General features: G+C 44.6%; 2 protein-coding genes across 2 annotated transcripts in view; one reads left to right on the top strand and one right to left on the bottom strand.

Annotated features, from left to right (window-relative positions):
* The first annotated feature begins 1,053 nt into the window (after window positions 1-1,053).
* LOC310858939 (uncharacterized protein) lies at window positions 1,054-6,318 on the top strand. The gene is made up of 6 exons (XM_083765244.1): window positions 1,054-1,092; window positions 2,095-2,157; window positions 2,261-2,451; window positions 3,089-3,193; window positions 4,732-4,815; window positions 4,989-6,318. Exons 3-6 carry the CDS (start codon window positions 2,266-2,268, stop codon window positions 5,067-5,069), a joined length of 456 nt encoding a protein of 151 aa, XP_083621370.1. The 5' UTR covers window positions 1,054-1,092; window positions 2,095-2,157; window positions 2,261-2,265; the 3' UTR covers window positions 5,070-6,318.
* A 542-nt stretch (window positions 6,319-6,860) lies between these two features.
* Window positions 6,861-21,295, bottom strand: part of LOC310859210 (plasminogen-like) — a gene marked incomplete at both ends in the record, with an annotated part of 23,547 nt that continues 9,112 nt past the window's right edge. Inside the window, 7 exons of the mRNA XM_083765611.1 lie at window positions 6,861-7,064; window positions 9,364-9,506; window positions 13,324-13,461; window positions 14,726-14,874; window positions 15,715-15,907; window positions 16,131-16,252; window positions 16,405-16,564. Of these exons, the coding sequence (XP_083621737.1) occupies window positions 6,861-7,064; window positions 9,364-9,506; window positions 13,324-13,461; window positions 14,726-14,874; window positions 15,715-15,907; window positions 16,131-16,252; window positions 16,405-16,564 (1,109 nt within the window). The remainder of the gene's footprint in view (window positions 7,065-9,363; window positions 9,507-13,323; window positions 13,462-14,725; window positions 14,875-15,714; window positions 15,908-16,130; window positions 16,253-16,404; window positions 16,565-21,295) is intronic.

Genomic DNA, 21,295 nt, shown 5'->3' with positions numbered 1-21,295 from the left:
TGATATCGCCGTTGTCTCCATATATGGGACTATAGCCTAGGTTATCCGTATAACCTATAGCTCTAAGTGAAAGCCTTCGTAACAGTCACCTCAAAACCTATTTTTAGGTACTTTTTACTTGAGTAGGCTATACGTATTCGGTGAAAAAAAATAGTAGATACATAGGCCTATAGAACATTGATATGATGTTTTGTTTTGTTTCTTTCGTTTTCTTTGTTTTGTTTTTTTGTTTTTCTTTTCTTTTCTGTTCTGTCTTGTTCCTGTTAACTGTTTCATCCTGTCTTTCTTTGTTTTTTTTCCCCTCTGTTGTTTGCTTTGCTTATACTAGGCACAATAAGCTATATAGCAAGGGGGGCCTGGGGAACTAATGAAACCAACAATCCTGTGCATAGACGACTGAGCGTCACTGGCTTAGGCTTGCTTGGTGTAAACTTTATATGCATAATAAACCTTATTATATTAAAGCTTATCGACGGACTGGTCGGAAATTATTTTCAGAGAGGGAGGGAAATACTAAATTAACTGTTAACTACATTAACACATTCTGAACGGGCACCCGTTTTGGTGTTAGCATCATGTTATGCTTTAGCTATTGAAAAATAGCAGATCTACAAGCTCATATCGCGCCACCGAGTGGCGCGATACGAGCTTGTAGGTCTGCTATTTTTTTTAAATCGAAGAACGACTGACATTTTTAGAATCTGATCTCAGGTCAGAATGGGTTAATCAGACCAGTGTGTGTCCAGTGGAAACCTCGTATGAATCTGATCTCAGGTCAGAATGGGTTAACACATTTTGCGGGGGCAAGTCGGTAAAGGGACGAGTCGTCTGGTATTGCTGCTTTGGCTTAGATTTAGAATGTCTGAAATGCTGCGTCACATCAATACTTTATAGCTTGGGTGTGTGTGTGTGTGTGTGTGTGTGTGTGTGTGTGTGTGTGTGTGTGTGTGTGCGTGCGTGTGCGTGCGTGTGTTGGGAGTGGTCTCAGCCTGTTTCAGATAAGTAAGGGGAAAAATAAGCTTGTGAACCAGTGCTCTATAGACTGAGCTTTGACTAACTACAATACATCAATATTCTCCTCTGAAGCAAAAGGTAATTATGGATTTCTTTATTATTTTTCATTCGTTTGACTTCAAGTTTTAATTTTCTTTCAAAACAGGAATGCCAGTTTCATTTTTAATTTTGTGAAAGAGGCTTAGTTTTCATGGATTTAAAAAGCTTGAGCAGACAAAAATAGCAGATCTAGTACCCAGTGGTGGAAAAAGTACTCAAAATGTACCCCTGAACTCAACTGGTCGCACAGAACTCAGCGTTTGCCCTTAGGAATGCATTGACCCTGGAAATATAGGCTCGCTGAGTCAGTTCCACATTTTAAATCCCTATTTAAACTCATTTTTATTGACTAGCCTTTAATCCTAATCTCTCCTGATTGTGTTTTAGGTCTACTGATTGTTTTCTCTGCCCTAGCTTCTTACTGTGATTGTTTGTTTGCTTGTATTTTAATTATGTTTTGCATTGTTTTGTGTGATGTTTGCTATTATTGTTTATTTTGTAAAGCACTTTGTAGCTGTTTTGAAAGGTGCTATATAAATAAAGATGTATTATTATTTATTATTATTACTTGAAGTACCAAAAGTAAAAGTACTCATGCAGAATGTCCCATTTTAAGTTTTCAAATGTACAAGCTCACAATGACAGCTTGTGAGCTTGTAGATTGGCTATTTTCAAGGGCCGAAATGTATATAAATAATGTTATAATAATATAAATCTACAAAGTAACTATAGTAAGTAGTAACTAAAGTTTTCAAATAAATGCAATGGAGTAAAAGTATACAATATTTGATCCGAGATGTATAGTGAAGTAGAAGTAAAAGTATATTGGATGTTGGAATTACTCAAGTAAAGTACAAATGTACTTAACGCATTCTGAACGGGAACCAATGTTGGTGTCGGCATCATGTTATGCTTTAGCTATTGAAAAATAGCAGATCTACAAGCTCATATCGCGCCACCGAGTGGCGCGATATGAGCTTGTAGGTCTGCTATTTTTTGAAAAATCGAAGAACGACTGACATTTTTAGAATCTGATCTCAGGTCAGAATGGGTTCATCAGACCAGCGTGTGTCCAGTGGAAACCTCGTGTGAATCTAATCTCAGGTCAGAATGGGTTAAGTACAGTACTTAAATTAAATAATGTTCTTAGTTACTTCCCTCCACGGAGACCACTTTGAGAAGGAATGGTCTATGTTCTCCTGTCCAGGATCCATGCTGCAGAAGATGATCGTGTTATTCCTGAGCTGTGTGTTCTGCCTGGCAACAGGACAGACACACAACAGCTACAGCCAGCTGGAACCTCGCCTCAAGAGCTTTGTTGATCTGGCTCTGAATAAAGCTAATCAACAGATGTTTTATGGACATCTGAACTTCTATGCGATCGGTGAAATAGCACAGGTACTGTAACACTGTTGCATGTATATATATGCTTTATTACAGTGGTCTAAAATAAATAAATTCAATTTTCTGGAAATGAAGAAAATCTCTATGTCCAGATTTGAGGCCTTTGTGCACACATAAACATTGTGTTAACGCAAACATTGAATGCCATTGACCAGTGGCGTGCACAGACATTTAGAGGGGCAGGTGCTCAAGTTTAAAAAAAGGGCACCTTGTGCAGCGCATTTCGGGGTGGGAACCCATTTTGGTGCTTTATAGCTATTGAAAAATAGCAGATCTACAAGCTCATAGCACGCCACCGAGTGGCGCGCTACGAGCTTGTAGGTCTGCTATTTTTCTTTAATCGAAGAACCACTGACATAGAAACATAGCTTTAGATTGTGGGGGCCTAAATAATATAGTAGAAGCATTTTTTTATCAAGATTTGATCAATGTCACCGCATGGTCCACACGCTACAAATTAAGGAAAAAACGGGTCTGATTGGTTATTAAAATGTTAAACAAAGCAATACTGCCTCATCAAATGTGGTATTGTGACTTCATATTATTGTCAGATACTAGCATGTAGCAGTATCACTGCATTGAATTGAATCAAATCCAATCCAATTGAACTGGGTCCTGAATTGTCTTTCAGCTCACACCCCGGGTGAGAATTGACGTGCGTTTACGGAACACAGGCTGCAGAAAGGTTCCTGGAGCCAATGTGCACGCACATCGCCCTGAGTGTCCATTCAAAAGGGTTGGTGAAGGGGTCTGTGAGACCGTGAAGTCTTAACGCTGTGTGCTTGTGAGCCTATGTGTGCTTTCTGGTCTAGAGGGGCAGGTGCCGGTCGAAAAAAGGCGTGGGATCCTATAGGGGGTATGCACATGCTTAAAGTGAATGGCACATCGAGTGGCAAAGCAACAGGCAAAGTGACTTAACATTGTTTAATGTTGGTTAATGCAATCAAATAGGACTTTTCTGTGTGGATGTCTGGGCTGTCAAGGCCAGGAAAGTAGTTTTTTGCCACTCAGTGGGCGTTCCTGCATAACTTCCTGGTTTGATGATGATGTCACGCGCATACTCTCTATTGGTTCAGCGAACTGAGCACTGAGAACACTGACGTCAGCAAATTTGGAGTGATGCCCCTCTGCACTGTGATTGGTTAGCGAAATACAAGGAAGTGGGCTATGCCAGATCTTCCATGGGTTTCCCCAGGCAGATATATATAAGAAAGGCTAGATGGCTCACCTGCGCTGCTGGCCAATGAATGGAGCGACGTGCTATACGTGGCGGCCATCTTACATCGGTGCAGCTTGCTCACTCATAGCATTGTGTTAATTGATCTTATGCACAGCACTGCCATCTTGCCAGCAAGGTGCTAATAGCTGCAACTTCCCATTGACAGCTCATTCATCCAAACTGAAAAATCTTATCCGTTTGTATTAAAGGGATTGTGACATTAAAAAAAAGGTTTTGGAATTGTTCTTGTTTTTTTTAGGTTTTCTAATCTCAATTGCACCCAAAAAACATGAACTTTTAACATTCAGTAGATTTTCTGTGATCTGGGGTTTTCTGGCTCAAACAGGTGCTCTGATTTGCCGGCAGTAAGTGACATCACTTACTGCAAATCCCATATATGTCAATGGAATTTGCCAGCAGATGTCACTGTTTCACTGTGTTGCCTGTTATCATTGTAGCTCAAAAGGCCCAAAAAACCCCAAAGAAAACTTCAGACCACAGAAAATCCACTGAATGTTCAAAGTTCAGGTTTTTTGGGTGTAATTGAGGTCATAAAACCTAAAAGAAAAAAGAAAAAGAAAAATAAATTAAAATGAATGTCATAAAACCTTTAAACAATGTCAAACTCACCAACATTAACCTGACTCTGCCAGATGGGGGCAGTAGAGAGTACACAGGTCCTGCAGGGGGTGGATCCTGTGTACTCTCTACTGCCCCCATCTGGCCGAGTCAGGTTACACCAACATTGCAGCTGAACGAAAAGCTTGAATTATCCTCATCAGCGAAGTGTTTGTTCCATAAAAATCCACCAGCACTATGAGTAAAGCAGCCTCCTGCTGCCTCCTGCATTATGTGCACATTCAAAACAGGTGGTACGCATGGGGTGTTGAGTGATATTCAACGAGTAGGCCTACTTCCAAACAGGTGGTACACATGGGCTGGCCCGACCCTCACTTCACACAGGTGTGAGTTTTAGATTAGATTCAGCATTTTTATATGATGAATAAGGTCCAATCTGTGTGTGTTTCACCTCTGTCTGTCTGTCTGTCTTTTAGCTCGATGTTCGATGTTTTGTGTGCCATCTTGATCCAACCAGCGAGCCGTATGTCGACTGTGTTCGCAAAGCCGAACAGACGACGGTAACTATCTCATGTTTATAAGGTCTCTCTGTCTGTCTGCCTTTTATAGTATTGTTTAATTGAATACATTACTATTTTTGTGTTATCCTTTTAGCACCATCGTAAAACTGTACATTATATAGCAATATTAGTATTATTATTATAATGAAGCCTACTGTGTTGTTTTCTTTCAGCGTTATGCTGATTGGGATAAACACTGTGTCCCTAAACATCTCCCTGGATCCACCAGCTTGCTTAGAGTGGATGATCAGTAATCACAATCAACTGAGGACCCCCCCAAATAATCACATTTATAATCATATATGAACTGGGGACCCCCCCAAATAATCACATTTATAATCATATTTGAACTGGGGACCCCCCCAAATAATCACATTTATAATCATATTTGAACTGGGGACCCCCCCAAATAATCACATTTATAATCATATTTGAACTGGGGACCCCCCCAAATAATCACATTTATAATCATATTTGAACTGGGGACCCCCCCAAATAATCACATTTATAATCATATTTGAACTGGGGACCCCCCCAAATAATCACATTTATAATCATATTTGAACTGGGGACCCCCCCAAATAATCACATTTATAATCATATTTGAACTGGGGACCCCCCCAAATAATCACATTTATAATCATATTTGAACTGGGGACCCCCCCAAATAATCACATTTATAATCATATTTGAACCCCCATTTTGTTTAACCCATTCTGACCTGAGATCAGATTCATACGAGGTTTCCACTGGACACACACTGGTCTGATTAAATAATAATAAATAATCATATTTGAACTGGGGACCCCCCCCCCCCCCCCATTTTGTTTAAATAATAATAAATAAATCATATTTGAACTGGGGACCCTGACAAGAACATAGAATTGTAGGAGTTGAGGCATTACATTTAATTATTTTAATTAAATAAAATGTCGTATTGCATCATTCAGTGTCACAAGACAATTTGTTTCAGCACTATAATTTGAAGTTGAAATGAATTAAAAGGTAGGGTAATTTATTTTCTTTGGATAAGTGTTAAAAAGCTCTATACTCAATGCTATAGACTGAGTGTTTGTTCAGTAACAGGATGCCTCCATATCTCTCCAGCCTTTTTATTAAACAGAAAAAAAAACATTTTCAGGTCGGGATACCAATTTTATCCAATCGGGATAGAGATACAATTCCCCCATGAGCTGACAGCAAGGGAAAACTACATTATGGAACAACTTTGTATTTGGCAGCATATTCAGTTACTTGCTAATTACACACTTATTGTGCAGACAAGTCTTCTTGTGTAGAGAAGTGAGGAGTGGCAGAGAAAGTATGTCAGAATGGTGCAGGATATGTAGCCTACAGGCAGTGCGACAGTGGTGAGGAGTGCAGTACTGTAGGAGTGATTTCAGTTTAAAACCCATTCTGACCTGAGATCAGATTCATACGAGGTTTCCACTGGACACACACTGGTCTGATTAACCCATTCTGACCTGAGAACAGATTCTAAAAAATGTCAGTCGTTCTTCGAATTTAAAATAAAATAGCAGACCTACAAGCTCGTATCGCGCCACTCGGTGGCGCGATATGAGCTTGTAGATCTGCTATTTTTCAATAGCTAAAGCATAACATGATGCTGACACCAAAATGGGTTCCTTTCTTTGCATTACTTAATTTACAAGAAGTCTACAGAGTTAGAGAATGTAGAAGAATTGTTATTTTGATCAACGCCTGGTGTCTCTCCTGATGGTACCAACATCAATACAGCATGGAATTCTGTACAAAATCGTATCCAACGATAACAAAATATTCGTAAGTCTGGTCTGAGAGGCTCTATCTCATCAAATGGTGGTCTGTGGCTCAAATGGTGGTCTGTGGCTCAAATGGTGGTCTGTGGCTCAAATGGTGGTCTGTGGCTCAAATGCCTCAATAAATAATGGACCTTGATATGAAAAGGTTTGAAAACCACAGATTTATTGCAATACTATTGCATTCAGTTTGCCGGTGTTACCCTGCTCCAGATTATCCGTGCAAGCACGTCACAGAATCTGAGATCAATAGTAATCAGAGTAATCAGCGTATTCAGGGTAATCAGAGGATCCGGGGGACATCATGCGAGTAATCCAGTCCCTATATTTGTAGATATTGGCGTAGACACCAGGCTTGTCCTTCAGAGCACATCCATGTGCCCAGCTCACAGTGCCAGCGACATAGTGGACTCCGTTCTGATGGCACATCAGGGGACCGCCTGAATCGCCCTGGAAGAATAAAGAACCAGTATTGATTGCATCTATCGTAACACCGCAAGTTGTTCCCCTCAGGGACCCCCAGGGGTCCTTGAGGGGGTTCCAGCATGGGTCCTCAGACAAATGATTGATCTTTAGGAACCAAATAGACCCTATTATCTCTGAGAGCGCACAAATGGAACCAAATAGACCCGTTAGGGGTCCATTTACCGCCAGTAAAAGGGTCCCCCCTCGTTGACTTAAACGATAGCTGAAATCTGAAAACCTTTCATCTCAGATTATTATTATTTAATTATTCATTTCTATCCCACGATTTTGCAACCGATTTGTTTCACCCAGTGTCAATTAACTAATGTAATCCTGGGCGTTACACTTCCTCTGCCAACCTGGGGGGGCAGCGGACTGACCTCATGCCCCTTCTATGCATGAGGAGTCCAAGCTGCTTCCTTTCGCCGGGGGGGGGGGGGGGGGCCCTTTCTACCTCTGGTATGGGCACTGATGACGCGGAGGAGGGAGCACGCCCACAGCGTCCCCAGCGGGATTCGAACCAAGGGCCTTCTAGCAGTGAGGCGACAGCACTATACCGACTGTGCCACCGTGCCCCCCTTTATCTCGGATTCTAATCCCATATTCCAATTCCAATCAAAACAAGCTTGCATAGACTTGATGAGCTCCAGCCCGTCAGGTATATGGGGAGGATTGGGGCCCTATATAGTTTCACCAGTGCCTATACCCCTTATCTCTAAACCTTTTTGCCTTTTATTTTGTGATAATGCTGGTCGTTGGCCGGAGGCTCCAGGGAGTAGACAGGTCCACAAGTACTTTTTAGGCTTTTATTTTACCTTGAAAGTGCAGTGTGAGTCAGCGACAAAGTACAAAAATAAATAATACTGGCCAAAACAACGTTCCAATAAAACAAAACAATCTATATACACAATCAAGAGACAAGCAGGAACTTGTACAAGCTTTTCCCTGGCTGGCAGGTCTCCCCTGTTGTCTCTTAACTAGCCTCACTGAACCCACTCCACCTGCAGCAATCCTGCTCTTAAACAGGTGGGGCAAACCATCCTCTAATTAAGTAAGTGGTCATTAGTCAACTCGCCACACGGCTAACTAAGCCTATGAGTAGTTATTCCACATTACTATATAGATTAAAGGAATACTAGATATACAAACACTCAACTATTTCACAGGTCCAATTCAATTAGAGAACCTAACATAAATAAGACCAAACAGAACAAACACCCCTCCTCCTCTACAGTACTTGGCCCCCTCCAATCTAGAGAGGAGTGCCAGCACTGCAGAGGAGAGACAGGTGACAGACATACCAATGCAACTTCAGTGTCAAATACAAATAAAAACTTTTTCAACCATTGTGTTAATTAGTGAAAATGTAATGTGTACAATATATATATATATAAAACCATTACTTCCAGTCCAGCTGTTTGTCAATTGATCAAGTTGACTTAACTGTGTGGTCTGTTTGCAAGGTCAAAGGGCAGGCCGGGGCTGCACCGTGACATATTTACTGTTCAATTTACATCGACACATGGTGATTGGCTATTTTCACTATTATTATATATATTGTTTTTACACACACACACACACCCTCACCCTCACACACACACCCTCACACACACACACACACACACACACACACACACACACACACACACACACACACACACACACACACACACACACACACACACACACACACACACACACACACACACAGCGTTCTCTGGGTCTGATATGGACGTAAGATGAAGCCTGTCAGTCCTTGAATTGTAAATCGCCATCTTTCTAGATCCGTTTTGGCCCAGCTGGCCCATTGGCTGGCCCAGACAACGAGGCGGGACTTCCCCCCCTTCTTCTTAGTTGGTTTTTATTTTGACTCGAGTGGGAGGGGGGAATCCCGATCAATCATAGACTGTAACGGTAGCCACGCCCCTCAGAACATACGCGACTTTATGGTAATTTTTTTAATAAATGGGACCATAATTTTCCAAAAAGAATATTATGACATTAGAAATGAGACTTTAAACTAGTGACTGGAAGCAGAAAGTATTCATGACCATGTTTATTAAGGTAATACAGTCTAGGTGAAGTTGGGCCCAAATACATGGATCTCTATGGAGATATGGGGTTTTTTGGGCCCAATGACAGCGCCACAACAGGCCATTATATGAACTTTCAGGAAATCCTGATTTCCTGACACACACACACACACACACACACACACACACACACACACACACACACACACACACACACACACACACACACACACACACACACTCTCTCTTACTTTGCAGGCGTCGACTTCTCCTGCCAGGTATCCAGCACAGATCATGGTGTCGTCCAGTCGGTCTCCATAGACATGTGGAGCCATGCAGCGATGCTGAGAGATCAATGGAACTACAGCGTTTGACAGCTTGTCTGGACGGCGCTCTGAGGGCCAAGAACACGGAGAGGAGAACGAGAGAAAGACATTCTGTTTTGTTTTCTTCTACTTGACACAATGCAAGATGAAAACATAGCAATAGATGAGTGTTTCAATGCGGGGGTTCCCCGGTGGAACATAGAGCGCATGAAAGGAACACGTTATTCCGACCAGTTCCTTTACCCTCCATCAGGCTGACCAGGGGGAGGCAGTATAGAGACCAGTTCCTTTACCCTCCATCAGGCTGACCAGGGGGAGGCCGTATAGAGACCAGTTCCTTTACCCTCCATCAGGCTGACCAGGGGGAGGCCGTATAGAGACCAGTTCCTTTACCCTCCATCAGGCTGACCAGGGGGAGGCCGTATAGAGACCAGTTCCTTTACCCTCCATCAGGCTGACCAGGGGGAGGCAGTATAGAGACCAGTTCCTTTACCCTCCATCAGGCTGACCAGGGGGAGGCAGTATAGAGACCAGTTCCTTTACCCTCCATCAGGCTGACCAGGGGGAGGCCGTATAGAGACCAGTTCCTTTACCCTCCATCAGGCTGACCAGGGGGAGGCAGTATAGAGACCAGTTCCTTTGCCCTCCATCAGGCTGACCAGGGGGAGGCCGTATAGAGACCAGTTCCTTTACCCTCCATCAGGCTGACCAGGGGGAGGCAGTATAGAGACCAGTTCCTTTACCCTCCATCAGGCTGACCAGGGGGAGGCAGTATAGAGACCAGTTCCTTTACCCTCCATCAGGCTGACCAGGGGGAGGCAGTATAGAGACCAGGATTACTGCATGTTTGGGAAGAACATTCAAGCTCCAGGCAGGCCCTTTTGCCAACCTCACTTAAGGTATGGGCACTGCAGGCTATCTCCATATATGGAAATGCAAGATCGCAAGTAGGCAGCACCATGTGGCTGTCAAATTAAGAACAGACATATGGCGAAATGGCAACTTCACATGTTCAGTTGTTCATAAATCATGCCAAGTTCTGCACAAAATAGGGTAATATGAAGTAGACCTAAAGTTAAAACCTGTTGTCATGCATCTCTTATTCTCTCTCTCCCTGATGTTCTCACTTGCTGCTGCTGGTGCCAGTCAAATTTGAGAGGACCTGTGATGTCATGCCGTACTTTTTATTTGTGTTTTTTCTATAGGCCTACATTTGGTCATTAGGGTCCACAGAATAAGAGGCCTGCTCTGCCGGAAACATCTATACTGTAGGCCTACATTTGGTCATTAGGGTCCACAGAATAAGAGGCCTGCTCTGCCGGAAACATCTATAGGCCTACATTTGGTCATTAGGGTCCACAGAATAAGAGGCCTGCTCTGCCGGAAACATCTATAGGCCTACATTTGGTCATTAGGGTCCACAGAATAAGAGGTCTGCTCTGCCGGAAACATCTATAGGCCTACATTTGGTCATTAGGGTCCACAGAATAAGAGGCCTGCTCTGCCGGAAACATCTATAGGCCTACATTTGGTCACTAGGGTCCACAGAATGAGAGGCCTGCTCTGCCGGAAACATCTATAGGCCTACATTTGGTCATTAGGGTCCACAGAATAAGAGGCCTGCTCTGCCGGAAACATCTGTAGGCCTACATTTGGTCATTAGGGTCCACAGAATAAGAGGCCTGCTCTGCCGGAAACATCGCGAAAAAAAAGGTTATGGCCATTTTTGTATACCACACCATAGTCAACCTATATATTTTCATCATGCTTTAAGATTTGTAAAGATTTTATTGAAGGGATAGCCCCTTGAGATGCAGGGGACCCGTAACATACAGACAAGATACATAAGATGTACACAGATAAAGACAATATTTATTATATATTTTATATATTAAGTAGCATGTGACATGTCAAACTAGGGGTTTTTCATGGTTCTGAATCCATTTCCAAGCATTATTGTGCACGAAAAACACTCCTTGGGCTAAAAACGGCCTTAGCTGTGATGAGGTCATCATATTTGGGCACATTTGGGCAAGTGACTATGGCCGAATTTAAGCCAAATACATCTTTCTTGCATCATAGAGCGACCGCCTCCTTCTGAAGCTAGAGAGAAGGTTCATGGTTTAGGTTGTAGTTTAAGAGCCAAAAACGTTAAGACGTCTAATTGCCAATTAAGTACCGGATGCCACGGACGACAAGACGTGATCCCTTGGGAATTAAAAAAAAAATATATATATATATATATATATATATATATTTTATTTTTTTATATTCTTCTTATTATTCTTTTTTATCCATATTTAGAAAATGCCTCTAATCTGGTGTACAGGTGATGACATGCACATTACATGCATAATAGAATTACAAATTATTTCTCTCTTTATAATGGGAGAATTGGCACTCAGAGCCTAAACTGGTGACCACCAGGTGGCGCTGAAAGAGTTAGAGAAAGTTTGTTTTGTTTTGTTTTAGCTGTTTTTGATAGGGGGGCGGGGGCATTCGAGCATGGGGCTAAATATGTATTTCTTTACAACATTTTATAGCGATTTATTTTTTTATTATTTACTATAGTCCTACTAGACCCCATGAAATTACATCTGGCCACAAAATATCACGGGATCTACTGAATGTGTCAAACTGACACATTGAGCCTATACAGTGTGGCTTCCCCCCAGTATAGGCTACCTTCATATTCAGTAGATCCTGTGAACTTTTGTGGCCAGATGTAATTTCTTGGGGTCTAGTAGGACTATAGTAAACGATAAAAAAAGAAATCGCTATAAAATTATGTAAAATAATACATATTTAGCCCCATGCTCGAAAGCCCCCACCCCCCTGTCAAAAAGAGCTAAAATCCCTAAAACAAAAGAAAGCAGCAAATTAAAAGAAATTAACACTCATCTTATACTTTCTCTAATAACAACCTAAAACATGAAATTTGGTACTTGAAACTAGTTCAGACAGACAGACAGACAGACGTGTGGGGAATTACTTAAAAACTGTTACAGCAATCAAGCAATGCCAATCTTCTCCAAACTGTCCGTGGTATGAGCTTGATTCTGATTAGTGGTAATGTGTAATTGGATACATCTCCAAACTGTCTGTGGTGTGAGCTTGATTCTGATTAGTGGTAATGTGTAATTGGATACATCTCCAAACTGTCTGTGGTGTGAGCTTGATTCTGATTAGTGGTAATGTGTAATTGGATACATCTCCAAACTGTCCGTGGTGTGAGCTTGATTCTGATTAGTGGTAATGTGTAATTGGATACATCTCCAAACTGTCCGTGGTGTGAGCTTGATTCTGATTAGTGGTAATGTGTAATTGGATACATCTCCAAACTGTCCGTGGTGTGAGCTTGATTCTGATTAGTGGTAATGTGTAATTGGATACATCTCCAAACTGTCCGTGGTGTGAGCTTGATTCTGATTAGTGGTAATGTGTAGTTGGATACATCTCCAAACTGTCTGTGGTGTGAGCTTGATTCTGATTAGTGGTAATGTGTAATTGGATACATCTCCAAACTGTCTGTGGTGTGAGCTTGATTCTGATTAGTGGTAATGTGTAATTGGATACATCTCCAAACTGTCTGTGGTGTGAGCTTGATTCTGATTAGTGGTAATGTGTAATTGGATACATCTCCAAACTGTCCGTGGTGTGAGCTTGATTCTGATTAGTGGTAATGTGTAATTGGATACATCTCCAAACTGTCCGTGGTATGAGCTTGATTCTGATTAGTGGTAATGTGTAATTGGATACATCTCCAAACTGTCCGTGGTATGAGCTTGATTCTGATTGGTGGTAATGTGTAATTGGATACATCTCCAAACTGTCTGTGGTGTGAGCTTGATTCTGATTGGTGGTAATGTGTAATTGGATACATACGAGTTTCAGTGCGGCCCCATCCAGAGACGACACACTCCGTGCCGTCGGGGAAGAGCTGGGTTGGCAGACAGGCGGTCTTAACAAAGGCGCTTTCCTTGGCGCACAATGGGCTGTCTGTGACTCGCAGCTGGAGTAATGCTGAGACACAGCGAACACTGTGTCAGTAGGCTACATTAGCCCATTCTGACCTGAGATCAGATTCATATACGAGGTTTCCACTGGACACACACTGGTCTGATGAACCCATTCTGACCTGAGATCAGATTCTAGAAATGTCAGTCGCTCTTTGATTTTTCAAAAATAGCAGACCTACAAGCTCGTATCGCGCCACTCGGTGGCGCGATATGAGCTTGTAGATCTGCTATTTTTCAATAGCTAAAGCATAACATGATGCTGACACCAAAATGGGTGCCCGTTCAGAATGGGTTAGTATATCATTAGTGCGTATGCTTAATTACTTGCGCAAGCAGATCGAGCGTGTTATGTTATTCGTCAGGTGCTATGATGCGTATGTCCCGTAGCAGCATATGACGTGATGAAGATGTGTACCAATGCCAGGGTACAATTGGTTATCAATGGTGACGTAATGATGTTATGTTTCAGTGTCGGGTGGATTAAAGGTATGTATACATGTATGTAATCCGACACCACTGCCATAACAAGCACAAGTAATCATTACGTCTTATGCTGCCATATACGCAAGCAGACCCGTGCAGGTATGTTTTCATTCGGTGCGTATGTCCCATGACGGTGATGAAGATGTGTACCAATGCCAGGGTATAATTGGTTTACGATGGTGACGTAATGATGATATGTTTCAGTGTCGGGTGAATTAAAGGTACATACATGCATCAAACCACATGAGTATACCACTAATCAACTCACAAATTACATATAGGCTACATATATATATATATATATATATATATATATAGAGGCATGTCCTTTAATCACGTCATATGTTCATCATGTCATATTCTGCTACGGGACATACGCATCAAACGACCCAAGTAACCACAGTATACCGCTAATCAACTTACAAATTACATAATTATACATAGAGGCATTTCCTTTAATCCACCCGACATGCTCCCAGGAAATAGTTGAAGTCCTCCTGGATCGGAAGGACTACTGGATACAATGGTTTTACCTCCAAAAACTAGGTATGTAGCACATATAGCTCTCTCCCAAGAGAGAAATCTGTCTTGGACCCCAAGGACCCGCTGAGAATCTTGCTGGGAATAATTTCAAAATGCCTTGATTAGGCAACATCTGCCTGTCTGAGCATGAGGAACCGATTAGGTGTGTGCTAAAGTGCTATTGTGCCGTGTCATTATTATAAGCAGGGAGCATTTCAGCAATGAATTCAGAATGGAAATTGGCTTGAATACTGTGGCCTCACCAACGTCACCGTGAACTGCGTAGGACGATGCCCTGTACTCCTCGTGAATGATGGGTCTCTCCACGGGGATGACCTGGTCTGACTCTTCATGTGTCGCAATGTCCAAGTCCACTCCCCCCAAGACCACCTGCATGTCCTTGGAACTGTTACTATAGAGAAACAACCAGTCAGTCATGTTGTCCATGCAGAGAGAATCAGCTCTCTGCATAGTGCAACAGTGCTCCCAGTTTTCAGAAGGTGGCAGCAGTGTTAAAGGGATATTTCAATTTAATATCCACGCAGTGATATTATTGCTACGCGAGGCTAGTACATGAGGGGTCTGTGATAATTTTATTATTATTATTACCAATGGCATCCACTGAAAATGTATATGGCCTTTTTTTTATATATAAAAAGGTTCGGTAAACGCCATGATTTGGGAACGATGTGTGACAAAGAGCATGTGAGCGGAGCGGAGCGGCCGATAATTCCGCTCTTCGCTCTCGACGGCTTTTGTTACGCTCGCTCCGCGCTCACGTTCATCTCCCCCCCACGCCGCTCAGCGCTCGCTCAGCGCTCACCTTCATTTACGCATGGAGCGCTCCCCGCTCCGTGCTCGCTCCGAGGCTACACTCAGATGCCCACTCCGCTCAGCAGAAAGAAATGACGGGGGAAAAATAAAATGCTGTTTTCCTGAAATTGGCTAATTAAACCTGAAGGCCTTCGTTTCAGACCACGTGTTGCAGCAACATGCGGTCTTTTTTGGAGCATGATGTAAATTAGCCGTGCCGTGTGCATTGAGCGGCTCGGAGCGGAGGACAGTTCTCGCTCCGGAAGTCAATCTGACACATTTAAAAACCCGCTCCGCGCTCACGTCAAAATCCCCCCGCTCCGCTCCTCGCTCGCTCCGCGCTCCGCGCTCCGCTCACATGCTCTAAAACTTGCTTATGATTACAGAAGCAGAAGCTTGCATATTGCCATGGACGTAGTGGTTCAGTGCAGCTGCTTACATGCAGTGGGCAGCAGTGAGAACCCAACATGAGGCAATGAGGACGCCTCCGCAGCGGTGTCTGAACGGCTCAGAGGAGCCAGCGGTTCTGCTCTGCACGGACGCCTGCCATGGATGGTCCCCCGGACTAGACTGCCTTCCTCCAAAGACCAGCAGGCTGGAGCCAAGCTTTCCGCACTGGGAGAACTGGCTGGCTGGGAGAGAGATGGATAATGAAGTCTGATAATTTGTTTTTAATTTTTTTTTACCTTTTACCTTTTTTACCTTTTGCACAGAATAGCCAAATGTATATGAAGTTGCCCATATTATGTCCCTATGCATATATTATGTCCCTATCCTGCATATTATTGCTTAGCCTAGGAATCGGGCTCAGGAGGTACTGTGTGGGCTGTGTGGACCTTATGTGGTCGAAGCTACCTGGCTTGGGACCACCACATCTGGGGACATCACAGTACTCCCAGCGTGTCTGTGAGTCAGTGGTGTAGCACCATGGCATCCTCTCATTGTCTGGATTACGGCAGTAGTTGTTGTCCAGGCCTCTGACAAAATATATGTAGGTAGTTACAGTCGGCATGGATGGGATGGATGGATGGATGGATGGATGGATGGATGGATGGATGGATGGATGGATGGATGGATGGATGGATGGATGGATGGATGGATGGATGGATGGATAGATAGATAGTGTTACTTGTGTGGGTAGTCTTCCGGCGTGCGCACGTGGCTGTGAGGTGTCTGGGCCGACCAGCGCTGACAGGTTTTACCAGAGATCGTCCTGGCAACCGCCCCCCGATAGTTTACGCCCTTGCAAGAGAAGCAGGTCAGCTCTGGGACGATGGTAGGCTCTGATGCTGATGACCGGAAGAAGCAGATGGATGGAGAGGAAAGACAATGATCAATATTTTGGTAGAGAGCAGTGTTGATTTTTTTTAAAGATATTTCTAAAACCTTTTGCCTTTATTGACAGATCGACAGAAGTTTGACAGGAAAGGGGAAGAGGTGGGGGGAAAGGTCGCCAGGACCGGGACCCAAACCCACGACCCGCTGCCAGGCCAGACCACCAGCCAAGGGGCCCGGACCACCAGCCAAGGGGCCAGACCACCAGCCAAGGGGCCCGGACCACCAGCCAAGGGGCCCGGACCACCAGCCAAGGGGCCCGGACCACCAGCCAAGGGGCCCGGACCACCAGCCAAGGGGCCCGGACCACCAGCCAAGGGGCCCGGACCACCAGCCAAGGGGCCAGACCACCAGCCAAGGGGCCCAGACCACCAGCCAAGGGGCCAGACCACCAGCCAAGGGGCCCAGACCACCAGCCAAGGGGCCCGGACCACCAGCCAAGGGGCCCAGACCACCAGCCAAGGGGCCCAGACCACCAGCCAAGGGGCCCAGACCACCAGCCAAGGGGCCAGACCACCAGCCAAGGGGCCCGGACCACCAGCCAAGGGGCCAGACCACCAGCCAAGGGGCCCGGACCACCAGCCAAGGGGCCCGGACCACCAGCCAAGGGGCCAGACCACCAGCCAAGGGGCCAGACCACCAGCCAAGGGGCCCGGACCACCAGCCAAGGGGCCCGGACCACCAGCCAAGGGGCCCAGACCACCAGCCAAGGGGCCCGGACCACCAGCCAAGGGGCCCGGACCACCAGCCAAGGGGCCAGACCACCAGCCAAGGGGCCCAGACCACCAGCCAAGGGGTCCAGACCACCAGCCAAGGGGCCCAGACCACCAGCCAAGGGGCCAGACCACCAGCCAAGGGGTCCAGACCACCAGCCAAGGGGTCCAGACCACCAGCCAAGGGGCCGGACCACCAGCCAAGGGGCCCGGACCACCAGCCAAGGGGCCAGACCACCAGCCAAGGGGCCAGACCACCAGCCAAGGGGCCAGACCACCAGCCAAGGGGCCAGACCACCAGCCAAGGGGCCCAGACCACCAGCCAAGGGGCCCGGACCACCAGCCAAGGGGCCCGGACCACCAGCCAAGGGGCCAGACCACCAGCCAAGGGGCCAGACCACCAGCCAAGGGGCCAGACCACCAGCCAAGGGGCCAGACCACCAGCCAAGGGGCCAGACCACCAGCCAAGGGGCCAGACCACCAGCCAAGGGGCCCGGACCACCAGCCAAGGGGCCCGGACCACCAGCCAAGGGGCCCGGACCACCAGCCAAGGGGCCCGGACCACCAGCCAAGGGGCCCAGACCACCAGCCAAGGGACCCAGACCACCAGCCAAGGGGCCCGGACCACCAGCCAAGGGGCCCAGACCACCAGCCAAGGGGCCCGGACCACCAGCCAAGGGGCCAGACCACCAGCCAAGGGGCCCGGACCACCAGCCAAGGGGCCCGGACCACCAGCCAAGGGGCCCGGACCACCAGCCAAGGGGCCCGGACCACCAGCCAAGGGGCCCGGACCACTCGGCCGGCCCAGGCCAACAGTGTTGATTTTGACATTTTTTATTTAATAATAATAATAATAAACTTTATTTGTATAGCACCTTTCATACATAAATGCAGCTCAAGGTGCTTCACAGGGCAGGACACAAAAATAAAATACAATAAAACACAAGTAGTTAAAATGATAGAACAATGGCAGAGAACAAAATTGAATATAAGAACATAAAATAAATAAAAACAAATAAAAACACCACATGCAGCAAATCAGTCAGGGCAGGGTAGGAACGTGCATAGTAAAACTCAACTAAAAGCAAGAGTGAAGAGGTGAGTCTTGAGTTGAGATTTAAAAATGTCTACAGAGGGTGCGTGTCTGAGCTCGAATGGAAGTTTATTCCAAGCTGTTGGGCCGTAGAAGCAAAAAGCTGCCTCACCATATTTTTTTGTGCACATTCTTTTAGGCACTTCAAGTAGGCCAGCATTGGAGGACCTGAGGGGGCGGCTAGGGACATATCTAGGTAGGCAGTCACGGAGGTACAGAGGTGCGAGACCATTGAGAGATTTAGTTTTAGTCACAATCTTTTGAATAAAACTTAATTTAGTCTTAGTCATATTTTAGTCATCTTAACACAAAAAATGCTGGAAACGTATCCATACGCTTTATTAATATCGAACGCCGTACGCGCGAAGCGTAACTATACGTTTTATACGTTTTTTTATTGCTTACTGTACATCAACGTCCTATGCTCCAGGACACCGAAGAAAATAATAGCGATCCTCTCCAGGAAGCTCCAATATGTGATCCGGGAGTAAAAAGCCCCTCCCTCCTGAAAAGAGGTCTGTCTGTGGCGAAGACGCTCCCTCCTCCAATGCCTCCATTACACGTATGGGTCTGCACGGCAACGGCATAGACCAACGCAGATGTCAGGGCATCTAAAATGGAGTTACCCATACTCTAGTAGTAGTCTAGTGTCTGTGAATACACTCGATTCCCCCTCCCCTCCTGTTTCTACATGGTTTCTCCCGAGGAATCTTTGTGGGGGGAGTCTTCTGCCCGGATCGCATTGCAGTTTGAGTTCCCACTGGCCCCAGGCCACACTGCGCCTTGCAATCGCCTTGCAGGCTTGCACCGCTCTCTCATTCTCGGAAAAAGATATAACGCAGTCGTGTCGATTTGCCCTCTGCCAGTATATAAACCAAGAATAATCTTCAACGATCGCCATTTCATAACGTTTTCAACACGCACACGGCACACGCCATGATCAACTAACTGCCTGGCTACGTCTTCAGTCTTCACCAGCCATCGCTATCCGTTGTGTGCATCGCCGTCGCGTCTTCACTTTGTTTGTGCAAAGAAGCACGATCAGCGATGGAAAAGAGCTTTATATCCACGGCAGATAAGTAATGACGTATTATCGAAGGACCGCCATGATCAACTTACTGCCTACGTCTTCGTCAGCCAATGCAGCCATCATCGCTATCCGTTGTGTGATTGTGGATGTAGGCTATATCCACGGTATCGAGAGAGACGCCCGGCTGTGATATAGGTCTTATCACTGCAATTATAATGAATAAAAAGGCTACAATCACACAACGGATAGCGATGGCTGCATTGGCTGGTGACAACGTAGCCTCGGTCCCAGGCAGTTAGTTGATCATGGCGGTCCCTCGATAATACGTCATTACTTATCTGCCGTGGATATAAAGCTCTTTTCCATCGCTGATCGTGCTTCTTTGCACAAACAAACAAAGTGAAGACGCGATGGCGTTGTCCAACAACGCGGCCAGTTATTTGATCATCTCTCTCTCCTGTGCTTCTTTCCTCAAACATGTCCAGACATGTCAACCTCAACCACTAAACTCACCGATCCAGTAACGCATCTCACCGTTATACTATCGTTCTGAAGGCAGATATAAAAATAAACATAAATAAATTATTGTCATATACATACTACACACTGAATGAAAGCCCTAATTGTCTACTTTTAGGAGGAAAACAAATACATAATATTGATCCCATGTACAGTTTGTCAGTAGGCTATTGAATGCAGTTGTTCAGGTCCAACTATTATTCACAAAATAAGGCCTATAGCGACATGTACATATTATATACTGTATGAAACAGAAGACCCTCTGCTTTCATAAGAAAAAAACTAATACTGTAATAATAATAAAAATCACACCCCTGTGAAGTGAGCATTTCCTCATGAAGTTATCATAGCGAGTTATAAAGGTTTAAAGTCACAGAGATTGACAGGCAGATATAAACATAAATAAATTATTATCATATACATACTACACACTGAATGAAAGCCCTGAATGTCTACTTTTAGGAGGAAAACAAATATACAAATATATTCAAATATAGTTTGTCAGTAATTGGCTATTGAATGCAGCTTGCGCCCACCAGAGAGGATTTCAGAAAATGCATAATAATGAAAATCACACCCCTGTGAAGTGAGCAGTGCAATGTTGCGCAACATTGCACTGCTCACTTCACAGGGGTGTGATTTTCATTATTATTACAGTAGAAGTATTTTTCTTATGAAAGCAGAGAGTCTTCTGTTTCATACGGTATATAGTATGTACATGTCGCTATAGGCCTTATTTTGTGAATAATAGTTCTTCTGGTCCATGCATTTTCTGAAATCCTCTCTGGTGGGCGCAAGCTGCATTCAATAGCCAATTACTGACAAACTATACATGGGACCATGTGTATTTGTTTTCCTCCTAAAAGTAGACATTCAGGGCTTTCATTCAGTGTGTAGTATGTATATGATATTATTTGTGTTCATTTTTATATCTGTCTGTCAATGTCTGTCAACTTCAACCTTCCATATCTCTGCTGTTTTTTCAAAAGAGCAGCGTGCTGCGAAAAGCAGGTGTTAGAAAAAGGTCAATATCTCCAGAATGGAAGATGGTAGAATCATAATTTTTTTTAAAAATTGAAGTGGACTAGTTTGGCTTCCTTTTGATTTATGCGGTGTGATTCTCGCTATAAGAGGCCCCTCGCTGTGGGCCCCGGAAAAGTTCAGAAGTCCCAATGTTAATCGCTCAGCACCACCAAGCCTGAGCAAATAGAAAACTCTAGCAATCAATGTGTTAAAAGTTTTTGTTTCAGTCCAGTTTTAGTCGATTAAATGTACAGTTGAAAAGGATCTAGTTTTTATTTGTTGACAAAACTGTCAATGTATTTAGTCT

The sequence above is a fragment of the Protomyctophum parallelum genome (genome assembly GCF_964188405.1).
Source record: "Protomyctophum parallelum genome assembly, chromosome: 5".
NCBI lineage: Eukaryota > Metazoa > Chordata > Actinopteri > Myctophiformes > Myctophidae > Protomyctophum > Protomyctophum parallelum.
Note: the sequence above shows the minus strand (reverse complement) of the source record. Positions and strands in the feature narration are given on the sequence as shown.

Coding starts and splice junctions, on each gene's coding strand:
- LOC310858939 (XM_083765244.1), top strand. CDS start 2,266: ATGCTGCAGAAGATGATCGTGTTATTCCTGAGCTGTGTGTTCTGCCTG. Junction 2,452..3,088: donor CGATCGGTGAAATAGCACAG/GTACTGTAACAC, acceptor ATTGTCTTTCAG/CTCACACCCCGGGTGAGAAT. Junction 3,194..4,731: donor CTGAGTGTCCATTCAAAAGG/GTTGGTGAAGGG, acceptor TCTGTCTTTTAG/CTCGATGTTCGATGTTTTGT.